Consider the following 18,565-nt stretch of genomic DNA (forward strand, 5'->3'; position numbering starts at 1 on the left):
GCGCCGGGGCTGAGGCCGAGCGGAGCCGCCGCCGTTGCTGTCCCCACGATGATGAACGCGGACCTGCGGAGGGAACGCGCCGCCGCCACCTTCCAGCCCGAGCTCCTCACGCACATCCTGGATGGCGGCCCCGACCGCACCCGCCGCCGGAAGGAGCTCGGTGGGGATGGCCCCGGCCCGGTGACCCCTTACCGCTGAGGGGAGGGCGTCCTGTGGGGAGCGGGAGACAGCTCGGGAAGGGCTGTGAGGGGAGGAGAAGGTTTTAGGAGGGGGAATCGGGTGTGTGGGGAGGCGAGAGGCTGCGGAGGGAGAGGGAGGCCCGGTATGGGGCTTCTGAGGAGAGGGAAACCCGGGGACAGAGTGGGAGGGGGGAGGATGTGGGGAGAGGGGGACCTGGGGACGGGGCAGTGGGGAGGCCGGCTGTAGGGCAGGGAAAACCTGGGTAGGAACTTCTGGGGAGAGGGGAAGCTGCGAGGAGAGGGCTTGCAGGGGAAGGGTGTCTGTCTGATGGGTTAGACAGGAGCAGTGTTGTGTCCCTGATCCCTGTCTTCTGCCCTTCGCTAAAAGTATTAGGGTGGCCCTAATAGAGTAATGTCCTACCTCTCAATTATCCTTTCCTCCAGAGGCAACTTCCCGTGGGCATATTTCTTGGCCCCTCTCCCTTTTTTTCTTTTTAGTACACTTGTGCCCAGCAGTACATGTACAACGTGATTGTCACTCACCATTCCCATGATATGTGAGATTAATGACAGCATACCGACATCCTCTTCCCAGCCCACACTGGGATGAGGCTCCCAAAGGGTTGTGTAACTTCAGTGCCAAAGGGGACTGTGGCTTCTGGGTATCTTGGTTTCTAGTTGGAATGGTTGGAGTAATAGATGTACCCTTTGCAAGGATCAAAGTTCATGAGGCAGCTTTTCTGGCAGTAAGGGTGATTATCTGAGCTTTTGAGATGGTTATTGAGGGGCCTTGCAAGTAAACTGAGGGCCTCATAAGTGAATTACCCTCCTGCCAGGTGTGGTTTGAATTTAAGATGAGTTTTATGTGTGGAATGGGAGAATGCCCTGTTGCTAGAGTCCCTTTCTCCAAGAGCTGTGATATCTTTCTAATTGCATTAGCTGTTGTTATGTTCTGTTATCTGTACCCAGAGATCCAGCAAGTGAAAGGCTGAATCATTTCTCACCTGCTGCCTGTTGAGGCTTGTGGAAGCTGAGTTTGTTTCCCTCTTCTCTTCTGTCCCCAGAGGCCTTAGTTATTAATGACCCTGACTTCCAGCATGAGGATTTGAACTTCCTGTCCCGCAGCCAGCGCTATGAGCAAGCCATCAGGAAGAGCTCTTTGATGGTGATGAAGTTAAGAGAATATGGAATTGCCGACCCAGAGGAGATCTACTGGTTTAAAAGGTACCTCGCTATGGAGTTTGCAGCTTGAATCATCATTAAGGGTGTTAGAGTTGGGCTTTTTTGCTGTGTTTGCTGTTTAAGGAAGCTCAAGACCTGTACAAAAGCCTCCTGAAGATTTGGCTTCAGTACATTGCCGCTGAAAAGCTGAATATTGTGTTATCTTAGATTTTTGACTAGAAATGCACCATTAATAATCACACCCTGTTTATTATATATGGTGCAGAAAGTAAAAAATAGGACTCGTAGTCTGATCATTTTTTCTTTTCCGAAAAGAAATAAAAATTATACCAAAATATTTTGAATCTGGACAGATCTGATGAGGTTGCAGCTTCTAATGAAATCTCTTAAAACTGATTACTTCACTTTGCACTTAGACCTAATAAAGTTGCATTACAGGCATAGTTGAAAATGTGCCAGGATAGCTTATATGTTTTTTGTTTATAACTCTCTCTCCTATCTCCCCGCTTCAGGCTTCGGGTGCTGTAGTGGTTCCCTTTCACCTAGAGGCATTTTGTTGTATCTGACCTTTATCTGATACTATTACCCTTGGATTAAATTTATAAAACTGCCCTTAACATCTGAGTTTGATTCCTTGCAGCTTGCAGGGAATTTAGTTCCTGACTTTGATGTATTTCTCCCCTTAGTTCCGTTAAACTCATTCTCATATAATCAGACAGAAACTGCTTAACAGAGGGAGATTGCACAGCTCTAGACACATCTGGACATACCATGAATACTCTGGCACATTAAATGAGCATTGCAAATGAAATAATGCAGTGGTAGCATCACAAGCCCCCTCTGACTGGATTTGTGGGAAAGCTGTTGTTAGCCTCAGGGCATGAATATTGGGAGTAGCGAGTTGGAATCAAACTTGTCTGATGGAGTTTGAATTTCAAAGAACTTGGTCTGCACTGACCTGCTTCATGAAAGCTCTCATGGCAGTAATGGAAATGTCATTTGAAAATTGGCACTGGTGGACAGTGACAACAAGAAGGAAGTTCAGTGACTGCATTGGGTTATTCAGGTACTACGTGGCAGAAGTTAATCATTAGAATTTTTCCTATATGAGGATTATTGGAGGTGATAGGGAAGTTTTTTAGTTATTTGTATGGAGAAAACTCGGAGCAGCCTATCCAGCATGCCAGCTGGCAGACTTCACCAAAGCTTGCAATATCAGTGCTGTCTTATGGTGGCATTACTGACAATACTTTATGAAGACAGGACTTTCTGAAGTAGTCAAATGTTAGATTCTCCTTTTGTCCTTCCATAAACTTATTTAGAAGTCAGCAATTCTTAACATTAAATGGATGAAAGCTTAATATTTCATATAGGTACCAAATATCACATCCAAGTGTTACGTGCTGTGAATAGTTAGGGGTGACTAGTCAGAGCTCATGATCCAAAATCAGCTGAAACCATGAGGAAGGATTACTTCTTTCAGAGTCAAGTCTAATTGTGGACATTAAGGATTTCAAGAGACAATTGCATTACTACAGGCTGCATTTTCCAGTATCTTCTGTAATAACACAAAGAATGAAGAGCAGCACGTACACTTCTTGCCTGCAAGTGGAATATGTTTGCTCTGAAAACTGTATTCTGTTCATATTCCTCATTTCCTTACTTTAACACCTGGTGTTTGCAAGGGAGGCTGTTTGCTTTGTGCTGCATAGAAAAGGGAAGAAATGAATGGATTATTTTTCCATCCTTAGATTTCATTTCCATTTCAGTATCTGTCCCCACTTTCTCACCTGCTGACTGCCAAATGCTTTAAGTTTAGTGAAACCCACCCAACTTGCAAAACTTTATTTGGGACTTTTTTTATAAGGGACTTTATTTGTGTGAAAGCTGATGTAGAGAAACTGGGGTTTTGTCTTTCCGAACTTGAAAATTGAATGGGTATAATGGACATACCTTATACAAAGTTATTGAAATAGATGGAAGTCCTTGATTCACGTCTCAAGTTGTATTTATTGTGATTGACCATCAGATTTTTACATATGGAAGCTTGAGATATTTTGTCATCAATTCCCTGTGCCTTGGATTATCCCCAAACAGCAGGGACAGATTTATTCACATATGCATATTTTGAATTTTGAGCTTGTTGCTTTCCTGTGGCTTTTCCTGGAAGCCAGAGCTTCTCCAGGGAGCTTTGTGTTTGACTGACTGAGTTTATAGCTTAATTTATGAAGAGGAGAGGAGAAATGCTTGTTCCTTCAACTGTCCTGGAGATGAACAGTTGTTGCTGCTGTGACATGCCCAACAGAAAGCTCCTCCTTCGTGTTTCCAGAGGGCTTTGCATTCCAAAATGTAAGAAGATCTATCAAATACAATGAAAAATCATTTTTATTGCTTTTTCAGCTAGTTCTTCATGTCTTAACATGTGGCAACACTGCAGTTGCTGCTGTGGCTACAGCTGTTGAAGGCCAGCAGCCTAAAAGTGCCAATAGTTAAGATTTTCTTCACAGTCTGGCTGCAGGAAAGTGTAAGTCAGCATGGAAAATGGGAATTGTTCTGTGCCGCACAACTCTGAAGAGAGCAATCTTGTCAGTTTTAATTCACCTTCAAGTTTAACCTTCACTGAGGAAAAGGGGAGTAAATGAAGAAAAGAAAAACAGTTGGGAGAAACTGGGTCAGAGAAGATCTGAGAGCTGCAAATCAACAGATTATTCCTGTGTTCATAAGCATTGCATGAGTGTGGACTTCCCCTGTGAGAATTTGAACTTCTTATTTTGAATCTGGTGTTAGGACCTGGAGTAGCTTTCAGCAAATCAAACCAGCAAAAGCATAGTAGGGCCCTATTAACCACTGCTGAATTAATTTGGAGTTGGATGAGTCTTTTTGATACAGCTGGAAAAGGGGTTTATTACCATAATATCTATTAACACTGAAACCCTTCATGCTCTTCTTTGAGAGGGTTACCTCAAGAACCACAAAAAGCTAGAAGAGCTTGCTTCCAGATTGTGCTTAAAGTAAATGGCCTCATTCTGTGACCCAGTTCTGCAGCCTGAGAATCTTCGCAGTTGTTCATTTAGCTTTGGAGTCTCTGAAAACATAGACTTTGCTTCTGTTGTACTCTGTTTGCTGATAGATACACTGTCACACTCACCTCTCCAATACAGTTGTCTTTTACTATGTGGGTGGTGTTGGCTGCAATGAAATCTATGAAGATCTGTTATTGATGAAGTAGTGTATCCTTCTCCCATAAGTGGGTTTGGAGCTGCAGCCCTTCTCTTGACTTGCTGATTGTCATGACAAGTCTGACTTCAGACTGACAGGGCCATTGCTCATTGATCAAATGGCTCGTGCCACAATCAGTCCTGATGTAGCAAAGTCCTCGAACAGTTACACGATGCAGCTTTTGGGGAACAAGCTGTGGGAATGTAGAAATTGGAAGGGGAAGGAGTAAGCATTTGAGAGAGGAAAAAGAAGGAAAGAAAACCTGTTGTTCCTCCCTTCACAGCAAATACCTCTTTTTGTTTGCCCTGAGTCACAAGGAAAATGGGATTCTCTCTGTCTTTCAAATTGTTAAAAGACACATTAAGGAAATCCTAAACATTCCATATGGAGTATGCAGAGATGAGAAGTTTCTGCTGTATATTAGCTTTCAGTTCTGCTTTAAGCCTCGTTAATGCAAGAATGCTGTGTGTTTAGTCAGTGAAATAGCATGACCTTCTGACACAGGGATGTTAAAGTATTCACTCCCAAAATGTCATTCTTCTTACTGCTATCAGAGAAGGTGCTAGTTAAGCATGAAACATCTGGCAGTTGTGATTAAGCGTTAGTCATAGGCAATGACGGCTGCTGGTGGGACCTTCATGATTTTTTTTTGAGTATTACCTTCAGAGCAGCAGTGTCTGACCTGCTTTCTCTGACAGCAAAGCATGTGCTGCACCTTTTTCACAAGTTGTTTCAATGGCTTTTGAAAACATGCAGAGAACTGCACAAGCTCTTCCCAAGCCTCCCTGAAGCAGTGTATTTCATAGTCAACACTTGGTTTCCCTCTGTGGGTTTATCCTTCTTGGGCCCAAGGACTAGATATAAAGTAATTATGCTGTAAGCAGTGAGGAAGTGAAGGGTGCTTCTGTTGCTATATGGGTCTGAGAGTAAATAACCTGTGTAGGAAACCACAGAAATGCTGAAAAATACTCTGTCGGGTTGTCCTCATAGCATTTTTAAGGCCTTGGTCACCCTAAGTTTGACTTTGTAACCATGTGCTCCTGTAGGCAACAGAATATTTTCTGGTAAGAACGCTGCTTTGATTGCAAACACTCTAGACACCAGCTTGAAGCACAGTTAATATGTTGAGAGCCAGCTTTAGATTATATGATTGGTTTTGCTTCTGGAACAATCCATCACTTTTTCAGTCTTGTCTATTTGAAAACTGTTCCATTTAAAACAAACATCTTCAGTATGCAATTCAGTGGAGCTTGAAGAAGCTTTGTCCTGCTTTCTCTTGCCCTACGGCTGAGCTCCACAGCTTGTGTAAGGGATGTGGTTTTGAATTAGTATGTGCTCTCTGCTCCCAAGCACTTATTCCAGTCCTGGTGTAAAATGCCAGTCACAAATGCTGCTGTAATTTGACAAACTGTGCATAGCATCTGCTATGTAATGTGGATCTGTGTTGGCAACAAGCTCTTTAATATGCTCCCTGAGCAGGTATTAGTACCTTGGGATGGAAGGATGTATGTTTGAGTAAGTGGGGAGTTCTGTTCCTGCAGGGCACTCATATTTTTCCTTCTCCAGCTTAGAGTTAGGATGGAACACTTTTGTGTACAATAGATTGAAGGTGAAAAAGCTGTTCAGACTGCAGAATGTTGAAGGGAAGCTGTTATGATTTACTACACAGTTTCTACACAGTGAAACTTTCTAGCATGTTTGTGTTATGGAGCTGCTTGTAATTAGGAATGTACTTTGCCTGCCATTGTGGCAACTAAATTACTAGAGTTCTCTCATGAAATAACTTCTATTTTGATGAGGCACACCTAAAATGTCTGACTTCCTTCCATCCCCTCCAGCACCAGCCTGTAACAGTAATTTTAATTGAAGGTGAGTTCTGTATTGGGTAGAAGCAGCTACATGAAACACAGCACTCTTCTGAGAAGACTTGGTCACCCAAGAAGCTTTTTCCTTTTCAATACATAGTCCTTGTAGCTAATAATGGCCTAGTTTTAGGCTACCAGCAGCAGTGGGATTTATTCCCACCAAGCCTGAGAGGTGAGGGAGAAGATAACCTGATTTTCATGTCCTCAGTTTAGAGTTCACCTTGAATCTTTGTAGATTTTTTTTTCCAGTTACACAGTAACAACAGGATTCCTGGGTGAAGAAAATGCCTGAAAAAAAAACATTTATTTCCCCATCAGCATTGCTTCTGAAGGGAGCTACAAGGATGCTGGGGAGTGACTCTTCATCAGGGACTGGAGTGATAGGAGAAGGGGTGATGATTTTAAACTGAAAGAGGTTCAGGTTAAATCTGAAGCAGAAGTTCTTCCCTGTGAGGGTGCTGAGACGCTGGCACAGGGTGCCCAGAGAAGCTGTGGCTGCCCCATCTCCAGCAGTGCTCAAGGCCAGGTTGGACAGAGCTTTGGGTGACATAGTGTGAGGTGTCCCTGCCCATTGCAGGGGGTTGGAACTGGATGATCTTAAGGTCCTTTCCAGCCCAAACCATTCTATGATCCTGATGCCTCCTGATTTGGAGGCTGACTGTGGGACAAAAGAAGAGGTTGCAATAGGTAAAGAAATTATCTTATTGTAGGGTTGGCAAAAAGCCTTTCAGACTGAGCTCCAGATCCCTCTATTTCTCTCCTGTAGAACATGCTTGGGCAATTTTCCTGAACCTTTCGGTCTCCACTTCAGCATGTTTCAAAAAACCTTAGAGAGCCAAACGACTGATGCTCAGAAGGAGAAATGGCTGCCCCTGGTCCATGGAGTCAAGATAATTGGCACCTACGCCCAAACCGAAATGGGACATGGTTAGTTCCCTGCAGGGATCAATGGGTAACCTCTGTTCTATAACTTCCCTTTGGAAATGGATGATGCTCCCTAGGTAAAGCTAAAAGGGGGAAAGTAAAATGGGTTGGTTAACTGTGGGTATTTCCTGTGTGGTAGGTAGACAGTTGCTTCATTTCACATCCTAACAATCACAGAGTTAATTTTGGTCTTTTCCAGAATGCACCTTTTAGCTGGTCACTGACTTTGTAGTTGTTTACTTTTGCTTTAAGGTGAGGAGGTGGTTCTAAGCTGTGGGAGTCTGAATTTCACTTGAACTGGTTTGGAACATGCTAGTCAGCAGTACTGTGGTTTTGATTTTTTTGCCTGAATTTGGGTCACATATATCTTGGTTCTTAGTGCATGACTGCCGTGCTTAAACAGGTCAGAAGTACACCTTCAGATGCAGTACAGCATGGTGAGGTTGTACAGTTTTGGTTTTGAGAGTAAGATATGCTTTGCCCCAAGCACTTTTCTTCCAGATGCTACTTGATTGCTGCTGTACAACATCATGGAAAAATCTTGGTTTCAAAGAAGAAAAACATCTGATTCCTGCTGTTGTTGAAAATGACTCATTCTTCAACTGGAAGAACATTTAATGGATCAGAAAACAGTCTTTTAGCCCTGAACCTGGAATTATGGCTGTTAAATATGTGCAAGAGTAGTTCAACAAAGCAAAGACTCCAGTGCTTGTGCTGGCATCTCAACTTGGAAAGTGGGATACGTACAAGTCTGGACAACTGCAGAAGTTAGCTGGTGATGCCAGTTGCTGTTCACTTACAGCTACTTGTGGTAGCCGAAATCTTTGTAAAAGAGGCAACAGAGGGAATCCTGAGTCTGTTCTGCTTGGGAGAGATGGAATGAGCAAACCTGGCTTAGCACCCGTAGCTGAGGCACACCTGGGTGGCACCAATAAAATCCTGTTGACCTTCTTTGCTTTATCATACCAACTTCTTTAAATCAGACACACATTCACACCAAAGTGATTTGTTCTACTCGCTATTTCACATCAGATCATTGCACTTCTTTGCCTGGTGATGGTCTGGTTTGCTTATAGTTCATAGTTTTCATGTTGTTTGATGGTAAAATTAGTAGTTTGACACTTAATAGGGCTGATATGGTGATAGTGTGGTAAAATCTCTCCATGCTGAATAATTCAAATGCAACTGTTTGGTATTCCTGTGGTGGATGTTGAGTATCTGAACTATTTTACTGGTAAAGCTGCTGCAGCAATTGTCACTGAGCTCTCCTTAATTTAATCCTGATAGTTAGAAACTGGTGATATGGAAACAGACCTCTGCATTATTGAGTTGAATCCTAGCCTGGATGGGTTACTCAGTTTTATCTTAGTGAACTGATTTTAATCCATAATGAATTAGTCTCTTGAAAAAAAACTAAAGAAAGAGAAAGCACAAGTAGCACAGGGCTGTAAAAGAAACCAAAAGGGGTATTGACACTACTGTACTGTTTCTACCTGGATCATAGCTTTTGCTAGTAAATAGGATTTTCTTTCAGTCATTGACTGTCAGCTGTGTACTTCTTACCAGTACTGAATCTGTTATTCCTGATAAGCCATTAGTTCTCTGTTGAGCTTGGTTTCTGCTCAGTCAGAAAGCTTAGGAAACATTGCTACTAGGTTTATTAGATGGTTGAATTTATTTGTAGGTGTCTGAAATATCAAAGGAAGACACTAGAGTTCTTAGAAAGCTGTAGAGGTAGAGCTAGTTCCTGTTAATATGTGTTTAGAAGTAACATGAGGATGTGTTCTTCCCACTTTGCTAAGAATGTCAGCTGAGTTTGAGCTAAGTTCAGATCAGTGCTCTTTCCATAATGTACCTCTTATTTAAATCTGTGTATTCCTGTTAGACCTATTTAATTATTTCATACATAAATGAACCAGATGGACAACCTCTGTACAGGAGGTACTGATCCTCCATCTATATCCCTGCTCTTTTAATACTCAAACCTATCAATAATTAAAGGTTTAATATGCATTTAATTCTGTATATCAGAAAACCTTAATAGACCACTTACTAATAATGGTGTTTGACAGAGCTTGGAGGAAGAGTAGGTCTAATGAAGCATATTTAATTGGAGAGACTGTGCTGGTTGAAAAATATTGGCTTTCTTGCCAAATTGTTTGTGTTCACAACTTTGATTTAACACATGCAGAGCACTGTCCTTTTAAGAGAGCTTTTAAACATAGCTAAAGTTGAAGGCGTTGGAATTGAGTGTACTCTAATCGCACCTGATCTTTAAAAAAAAGAGAAGATAGGTAGCATAGACAGCTAGGACATGCTTTTTTAAAATAAGAAAAGCAAGCTCAGTTGAAACTTTGCTCACTCAGCTGGATAAACTGAGAGTTTTACCTCATTCTACCCTGAGGAAAAAGTGGACTTCATATCTTTCTTTATGAAGTGTGGTGCACCAAAAATACAGGAATGCTGCAAATGCATTTTATGTAGCATTAGCAGGAAATACACTGTAGGATGTTTATTTCAGAGTAAGGGTAAGTTGTTCAGCTTGAGAAAGGACAGTGCTCTGGTTTCTGTAATACATTTGCTGAATTCTGATTTACACCTGAATCTTTCTTTTTTTCCTCTTTTTGTCTCTCCCTGAACCTCCACCATAATCCTCATGCTTGCTTCCTTCCCATAACATTCCCTTCACACTCCCATCCCATGGCACTTCTTCACAGCTTTGTTCATCGTGGACGGCCTGAGCCTCTGGACCTTCATCTGGGCATGTTCCTCCCCACCCTTCTCACCCAGGCAACCCCAGAGCAGCAGGATCGCTTCTTCATGCCTGCCTGGAACCTGGAGATCATTGGCACTTATGCCCAGACTGAAATGGGCCATGGTACAGTACATTCACTAAATGCTCTTTCTAAGAATGGTTTGTGTTCAAAGGAGTCCCCTGCCTGGGAAAAATGGTGTGTGTTTTCCCCCATCTTCACATGTGCAGCTGGGGCTGTAGGGAAAAGTGGACTGCTGGATTTTTTAATGGATCATTGTGCCACATGCTGTCTTTTTATTTCCTAGGGGAGAGTTTAGTGTCTGTAGCTCTATAGATGAGCATACTGAATGCTCCTGTTGTGCCATTCAAACCAGTATAGACTATCACATGTGGCTGTGGTGATGTCAGTTTGATGACATCTGTTCATTTCTACACTTACCATTCTTTCCAGTGTGATTTCTGTTTTTCTCTGCTTAATAGTTGGTGTGAAGACAAAAGAACAGAGCTTTAAGGTACTGAAACAGATGCTAAAAAGAAAGGCATTGAGTTGCTTGTCACCCTGGGACTGACCTTGGACCAGAGAACATGTGGATGACTTGGTTCCAAAGCTCATGTTTTGTGGGGAGCTTTATTCACCCAGTTCTTTAGTTCACTCCCATGTGTTCTTTTTAATTGGACCACAAAATGTTGTTTTTAATTGTCTGTCTCAAGTAGACTTTGTTCTCTACTGCTTTTCCTTTGCTTTCAAGCTTGACGTGGATTTTGATAACTCCAGCAGTATTGTGATTGCAACACTTTTAATGCAAGTTTCAAAGGGATGATATTATGCTTTGTGGACCTTGATTTTTGACATCTGAGAGTTGCAGATGAGAATCATTTTCTAAAAACGAGCAGGATTCATCTTTGTGTTGAAGTGAAATGTAGAGACTGAATGAAGCACAAATTAACTGCAAGCCTGTGGAGAATGTCCTGCAACTTAGTGAGGTTTGAAGATCCTTTACCAGCAAAGTAAGGCTATATTAAACTGCCTGTGGAAGTCTACCATGAACTCCATGCTTTGGAAATGTGGTTGCATCAAGGTGATAAAATTTTTATGTTGAAGCTTTCATGTAGAGTCACTAGCTCCATCAGTCCCTACTCAGGAGTGTTCACAGCTTTCTAGTTCAAGCAAGTAGGCCCAGTGATTTTGGATTTACATGTGTAGGAGCAATGCCACTGCTGAGGCAGGTGTGTGTGAAGTGTAAGGAGTTGGGAGTAGAAGACAAAGACGTTTCCTGGATTGGTTACCTTCATCTTTTTGCAGTGTCTTCATCTACCTGCATCAGTATCCTAGCATATTCATGCTATATGTGCTGTCTTGGAGCTATGGATGGTCTTGTTTAGGAGAAACTGCTCCATCAAGTGAGGAGAATGTAGCCTGATGAGGGAAGGAAGAGATGAGGGGTGCTAATTCTTTCGTCTTGTGCCTGAAATGTAGATGATTTTTGTTTTGCTATTTAATCAAATTGCAGTTCTAGTGACATCCAGGTGAGCATGTTTTCTTGGACCTTTTGAACTGAGCTTCTGGGGTGTGAGAGAAAAAAGGTGTCAGTTTGGAGGTGCTTGGAAAACTTGTCTTAGACCACTAGGGGGGAAAAAAAAACCCAAACCAACAAGGACATGTTTTCTGAGAATTAGCTTCAGGTCCCAGAATATGGTCTAACTCTCACTTGTTCTTCCTGAATTGGTTGATAATTTATCCTTTATGTAGCCTAAAACAAAACTTCAAATTTGTACATTACTACTGGAGTTCAACTTCCATTTGTCCAGTTCTGTCCTTGTCTCTCTTGTGACTGACTTTCTGCCAAAACATTGTGTTTTGCTTATTTTTAGGAACTCATCTTCGGGGTCTAGAAACTACAGCTACTTATGACCCTGCTACCCAGGAATTCATCCTCAACAGCCCCACTGTGACTTCCATTAAGTGGTGGCCTGGTGGACGTAAGTGCATCGCTGTGTGCCTAAATCTGGAATACGTATGGCAGAGCTTAGGGAGGTGATGTCCTGCCTGTTCTGTCTACAGGATGGTGGCTGAAAGACAATCCAAAGAGTTGGGTGAAAAGCAGTTCCTCTTGCGCAACAAATAACAGACTTGGCAGAGCCTACTAAAACTTTGCATTGTCTGTGTGCTCTGATTTGTTTCTCAGAATCATTCACACTCCATGGATTTGGTGTAATTTTTGACTGGTTGTATCAGAGTTTAGACTTCCTTTGGCTTCACTGACAGGTTTGCCAAGGACTTGGTATTGTATAGTCAAGAGAATCATATTGTGCAGCTTTCATTGACTTGAGCAACATTTTCTAGCTGTAGAATTCGGCTGATAACTGATGTTGTAAATCCAGTTCTCTAATGCATGATATGCTTAAGGTAATCTTAGATCCTGCTTTAAAGAAAGACACTCTATGTATGGGATTATGTTTGTTTTTTTCCTTCTGACTCCCACTCCTTTTGCAGTTGGAAAGACATCAAACCATGCCATCGTTCTGGCTCAGCTCTACACCCAGGGCCAGTGCAAAGGGCTGCATGCCTTCATTGTTCCCATACGGCAGCTGGGCACCCACGAACCTTTGCCAGGTAAAACTTAAGGAATATACCTGGAATATGACTGATGTATTCCTCTCCACCTATATACAGCTCTGTGTATCTTCTTGATGTATGTGGCTTCTTTCAGCAGCTGATTTCAGTAATAGTTGGTAGGTCACAAGGCTTAAAGGAGTCTTTCTTATGACTGAACTACCACCGAGTCATTTTTCATCTCAGGCTTTCAATGGGAAGGTTAGTTTGGAATTTGATCCCAGTGTTTCCCAGATCTGCATTCTGTGAGGCAGCATGTCCCACTTTCTGAAAGGGAAAGAGTAACTTTCATCATCATCTAGCTAGAGGTGAGCTGTGGATGATCTTCAGAAATAACTGCCCCAGTAGGAGGACTGCATATATGAAGATCCCCATGTTTTGATGTCCACTTGTTGTGGTTCAACCTGGCAGCAGCTAAACACCACACAGCCATTCCCTCGTAGAATTGGAAAAAGGTAACACTTGTAGGTCGGGATAAAGACGGTTTAATAGGACAGAAAAGGAAGGGGAAAATAACACTAATAATAATGATAAAAGAATACAGAAAGCAAGTGATGCACAGTGCAGTTTCTCACCTCCTGCTGGCTCGTCCCAGCCAGTCCCTGAGCAGCAGCCACCACCGCTGGTCAGCTCCACCCAGTTTTATTGTTCAGTGTGACTCCATATGATCTGGAATCTCCCTTTGGCCAGTCAAGGTCACCTGTCCTGGCTGTGTCCCCTCCCAGCTTGTTGTGCACCCCCAGCCTGCTTGCTGGCAAGGCAGTGTGAGTAGCTGACAGGTCCTTGACTTGGTGTAAGCACAGTTCAGCAACAGCCCGAACTCCAGTGTGTTGTCAACATTGTTCTCATCCTGAATCCAAAACACAGTGCTGCACCAGCTATTAGGAAGTTAACTCTGCCCCAGCCAAAATCAGGACAGTGCTTTCTCATCAAAGAGATGAATGTCCTTGTTGGCTGTGACTTCTAACAATCCCAGGACTGGCTATAAAACCAAAGTCTCTTTACTGGAGAAAGCTTGAACCTCTCGTGTGATGTTTAGTTCCCATTTCCTAACATGGCTTTGTCTGTGGCAGGTATTACAGTGGGTGACATAGGGCCAAAGTTTGGTTATGATGAAATGGATAATGGCTACCTGAAAATGGACAACTTCAGAATTCCTCGGGAAAACATGCTGATGAAGTATGCCCAGGTAAACCAGTGCATTCCAGCGTATGCTGTTAGAAATGGACACTTCAAATGCTCTTGTGTGGTTGAATTGTGTACCAAAAAGATTGTAGGTTGCTTCTAAGTGCTACTTGGTGAGTTTAGAGCTTGACATGTGAACATGTAAAAGGGAGGACACTTTAGAAACCAATAGGCTGTGGTTTGTTTCTTTTTTCTTGGTAGGTTGAACCAGATGGCACCTATGTGAAGCCACTCAGTGACAAGCTAACCTATGGGACCATGGTGTTCATCCGGTCGCTCATTGTAGGTGATTCTGCTCGCTCACTGTCTCGGGCCTGTACCATTGCCATCCGCTACAGCGCAGTGAGACACCAGTCTGAGTTGAAGCCAGGGTGAGTGCAGTGAAATAAGAGTGGCCTTAAGTGCTGAGAGAAAAACCTCGAGTACTGGGGGGAAGAAGGACTATGGCTGATGTTTGTTGTAGCACTTGAAAGTTTCAGAACACTTTCATCTTTCATTCTTGACATTCTTGACAAATGTCTTCCCCCTGCCAGAGACTTTACTGTAGAGTCTTAGATAGTCTGGCGTGATATGGCTGCAGCTTGGACTCCAGAACCTACTGAGAGTTGAATAGGGATTCTGCAGCAGTTTGTTAGCCACGGGCATACTAATTCATCTGTATTTTGCTCTAGGGAACCTGAACCCCAGATCTTGGATTATCAGACCCAGCAATACAAACTCTTTCCTCTCCTGGCAACAGCATATGCTTTTCATTTTGTGGGAGCCTACATAAAAGACACCTATCGTCGTATTAGTGGAGACATCAATGAAGGGGATCTGAGTGAGCTGCCAGAGGTACTGTGTCCTCTGCAATCAGAGGGGTGGTTTTGGATCTTACCTAAGGTTTCTTTATAGCATGGAAAAAAAGGCCTCAAGCCTTTATGGCTTTCACTCCTGAGATGACTTGTACTGCTTGAGACTGGGAGATCCCAAGCCCAGTATGTGCTTGTGACTTCTTTATTTGCACTATTCATTTAGCAGCCTTTTATAAAAAAAAAAAAAGAAAAGAATTAATGCACAGTGAGAAAGCTACTGTGACTATATTCTTTTAAAAGGTGACTTTCAGGAGTGATTGCGTATTGCTTGAGAGCAGAGTTAAGACTGGTCTTAGGCTTGTCCTGTAGCTCCTTGATTTGTCCTTCCAGGTGACTAGAGTGTTGATCAAAGTTATCAGTACTATACTGAGGGGTTAGGGTTGTATAATGGTACTTTTCAGTTAGGGATTCTGTCTGAGATCCTAATGTAACACCGGCAATTGAAGAGAGCTTTGTACATACAATGCGTAGAGACAGAAAGGATGGGCTACTCAAAAGAAGTCTTTAGATGTACAGAGGTATTCATAAACTCTTCCTCAGAGAAGAGTTCTTAGAAGATGAACCAGAACCTGTGGGACAGTGGAAGGGTGATGTTGACTCTGGTTTTTCTGGGCGCCACAGTACTGGGCATGTGGGCAAGCTAAAACTGGAAAATAAATATCTAAACTGGCTTTGCTTTTGTCCATCAGCTCCATGCACTGACAGCAGGGCTGAAGGCGTTCACTTCCTGGACTGCCAATGCTGGTATTGAGGAATGTCGGATGGCGTGTGGTGGGCATGGCTACTCTCGCTGCAGCGGCATTCCTGACATCTATGTCACGTTCACCCCATCCTGCACCTACGAGGGAGAAAATACAGTCATGATGCTGCAGACAGCTAGGTATGATAGCTCTGTCCAGAGGCATTCTTGCCTTGACATTACGCTCTTGGAAGTGATGAGTAGAAGAGTATCCCATTTTACCTTGAAACTCTTCTCTCCTGTTTCTGTCCCTTGCCCTGTTTTTGACAGAAAATAAGCCTGCAGCTGTTCCTTGCTAGTCTGAGCCTATGTAAGCTGACTTCATTCAAATGACTCCTGTGTAAGAGTTGCTGTTTGTCTCTATTTCCAGATTCCTTGTCAAAAGCTACACCCAAGTTAGTTCTGGGCAGCGGGTTACTGGCATGGTGTCCTACCTTAATGATCTCTCCAGGCAACGTATCCAGCCACAGCATGTGGCTGCCAGGACTGTGACTGTGCGGCTTAATGATCCAGTCAGCTTGGTAGAGGCCTACAAAGCACGTGCTGCCTGGTGAGTTCACGCTTCCCAGGCTGAGCCAAGCACCAGTCAAACTGTGTCTCAGGAGGGGATGGTGATGAGCTGCCCTGTCAGTGTTGTGGTTTGCAAAGCTTTGCTCCATGTGTTGCTGTCAGGTAGTGACACGCTTTACCAGATTAGGGTCAGTGTCAAGTGGTTTTGAGGTTAAAGAGGCTCCTTAGCCCCTCTGTTTTCTGTCCCATTTTGAAGTATCTCTTATTTGCATGTAAAGTATATTTACGCATACAAATACATTGTTCAAACTGCTGAGAGATCTATCTGGAGAGAAACAATCCTGATACTAAAGCCTGTTGTGAAGGAAGTGTGAGAGTAGGACAGATGCCTACATGGAGTAGGTATTCAGGCACCACAGATGTGTTATCCAATGTCCTCTTACCCTCTAGCTGTGTTCTAGCTGCAGGAGTGATGACTGGTGATTTAGAGCCACAACTTTTCACTCAGTTTATTCAGTTGTGGCACATGATCTCAGAGTAGTTCAGATGTGTTAGACTGAAATTCATGTGAATACAGTGTATGTAATCCTGTTACTGTAGTGTTACTGTGTAATCTGGTTTTCTTCCTTTTATGAAACAGGCTTGTAGAAGCTGCAGCAAAGAATTTAGAAGCTGAACTGAACCACAGGAGGAGCAAGGAGGATGCCTGGAATAAAACTTCTGTTGATCTTGTGCAAGCATCTGAGGTGAATGATGTGTCTCATAAAGGAAAGCGCTAGAAGAACTTCTCACCTCTTCATGAACCTGATCCACTTTCCTTTTTGTTTCTTGTAGGCACACTGTCACTATGTGATAGTGAAGCTTTTCACAGCAAAGCTGGCTGAGATCAGTAATGCAGCAGTCCGTGCTGTCCTGACTGAGCTGTGTCTCCTGTATGCTCTCTGTGGAATCAGCAAGAACACAGGGGACTTCCTGCAGGTTGGTGCCTTCCTCCAACACTAAATCTTTTAGAGCCAGACTCATTGTTTGCAAAGATGCTTTAAATGTGGAGTTGCACGAGTGCTTAGGGCTAAGTTCTGTTGACTTCCAGAAGGCCATTAGCAGTGCAGGTCTAATGGAAGGCTGTTGTCAAGTTTTAATGGCGATCTGCTACAGAAGCAGAGTGGGATGATAAATGGTAACGTGGCATCAGTCTAGGTTTGCTTGAGTGTTTTGCAGTTGGTGACCAGGTGCTGTATGTTCGAAACCAAGGAGTCAGTAAAGGAGATGCATGTTAGACTTCAGTGAACGGGTTTATATTACCAAGCGTTACTTCATTCTCTCTGAGAATTGTGTTTTTGCAGCACTGTTTTACTTTGTCTTCAGGCAGGCACAATATTTTGTCTCCCCATTTTCCTCTTTGCTGCTTTTAGTTCCCTGAAACCAGGCTGAACTTAATATACACTTATGCATACTCTTCAGGACACTTGCTACTGAAGTAAGTTCAGGCACTCTAAAGAATGAGTCTTCTACCCAGGGTTAAATAGCTGGGCAGTGTGGTGGGTTATGGTAGGCAGCTCCTTTTGCTTGTGCACAATGGCAAATTTGATTACTTAGAACTTAGGAAAGAACACCAAAATCCACTGTTCTGTGAACTGCTGCGTTTGGGGGAAAGGCTGACCTGTGTTAGAACACGGGAGGGGAGGGTTCTTGTGGCCTGGATTCTCTTCTGCTAATCTCTATTTTTGACCCCCCAAGGCGGGTATCTTGACTGATGCCCAAATTACTCAAGTGAAGCAGCATGTGAAAGAGCTCTTGGCTGTGATTCGTCCCAATGCTGTGGCCCTGGTGGACTCCTTTGACTTTCATGACAGTCACCTGGGATCGGTGCTTGGCCGCTACGATGGCAATGTCTATGAGAACATGTTTGAGTGGGCAAAGAAATCCCCACTGAACAAAACAGAGGTAAAGAAACCTTACTTCTTTGTCTCAGGCCACGTGTGCCTAGAGAAATAACTCGCTTTAGAGTTCTCTGCTGAGACCATTGGATCAAAATGAATTGATGAAGCGGGGAGAAAAGTCACTGGTGGTAATAGACCAAAATTAGCAACCTGGCTTCTGCTCCTCTGCTTTGAGTATACTTAGTTCCTCTCCTTTGTGTACTTCACATGCACCCTGTGGGACACTTCAGAGTTTCTCAGTTAAGAGGGAGGAAATCATATGCTCCACAGGGAAACAATGGAGTCATCTCATGGAATTTAAAAGCAGTTATCACTTGCTGTTAATTCTGCTTAGTGACTGGAGCTGTGAAAGTCCTACCTACTTCCTGGCAATTCTGCCAGTGCCTTCAGGCAATAGTAAAGACTGGAGAAGAAGATAAATTGCTCCTCTGTAGTACTTCAGTGTCAGGTGTTTCATGTCTGCATCTGAGCTAATAAAATAAACTGAGCTAGGAAGAGGCAGTGTCCTTCTTCCATCAGCAAAGCAGAATTCTAAATCTTGTCTCAATGGCCTTTGCTGCCTTTATCTGATTTGGACAGACTGCATCTTCTATGGTGGG

General features: G+C 43.2%; 1 protein-coding gene across 4 annotated transcripts; it reads left to right on the forward strand.

Annotated features, from left to right (window-relative positions):
- Positions 1–18,389, forward strand: ACOX1 (acyl-CoA oxidase 1). 4 transcript variants are annotated; one of them, XM_057414589.1, is made up of 13 exons: positions 1–160; positions 1,244–1,403; positions 7,212–7,372; positions 11,997–12,104; positions 12,619–12,738; positions 13,812–13,927; positions 14,125–14,294; positions 14,595–14,757; positions 15,467–15,657; positions 15,887–16,066; positions 16,667–16,772; positions 16,861–17,004; positions 17,764–18,388. In XM_057414589.1, exons 1-13 carry the CDS (start codon positions 49–51, stop codon positions 18,019–18,021), a joined length of 1,989 nt encoding a protein of 662 aa, XP_057270572.1. In that variant the 5' UTR covers positions 1–48; the 3' UTR covers positions 18,022–18,388. The 4 variants fall into 4 exon arrangements, with proteins under 4 accessions (XP_057270572.1, XP_057270571.1, XP_057270574.1 ...); XM_057414588.1 differs by lacking the exon at positions 7,212–7,372 and adding an exon at positions 10,087–10,247 and having other exon boundaries at positions 17,764–18,385; XM_057414590.1 differs by lacking the exon at positions 1–160 and adding an exon at positions 10,087–10,247 and having other exon boundaries at positions 1,264–1,403; positions 17,764–18,389.
- Positions 18,390–18,565: the final 176 nt, after the last annotated feature.

Source organism: Pezoporus wallicus, unplaced genomic scaffold, assembly GCF_028554395.1.
Source record: "Pezoporus wallicus isolate ANWC-B61680 ecotype Strahan unplaced genomic scaffold, APGP_CSIRO_Pwel_v1 contig_7787, whole genome shotgun sequence".
NCBI lineage: Eukaryota > Metazoa > Chordata > Aves > Psittaciformes > Psittacidae > Pezoporus > Pezoporus wallicus.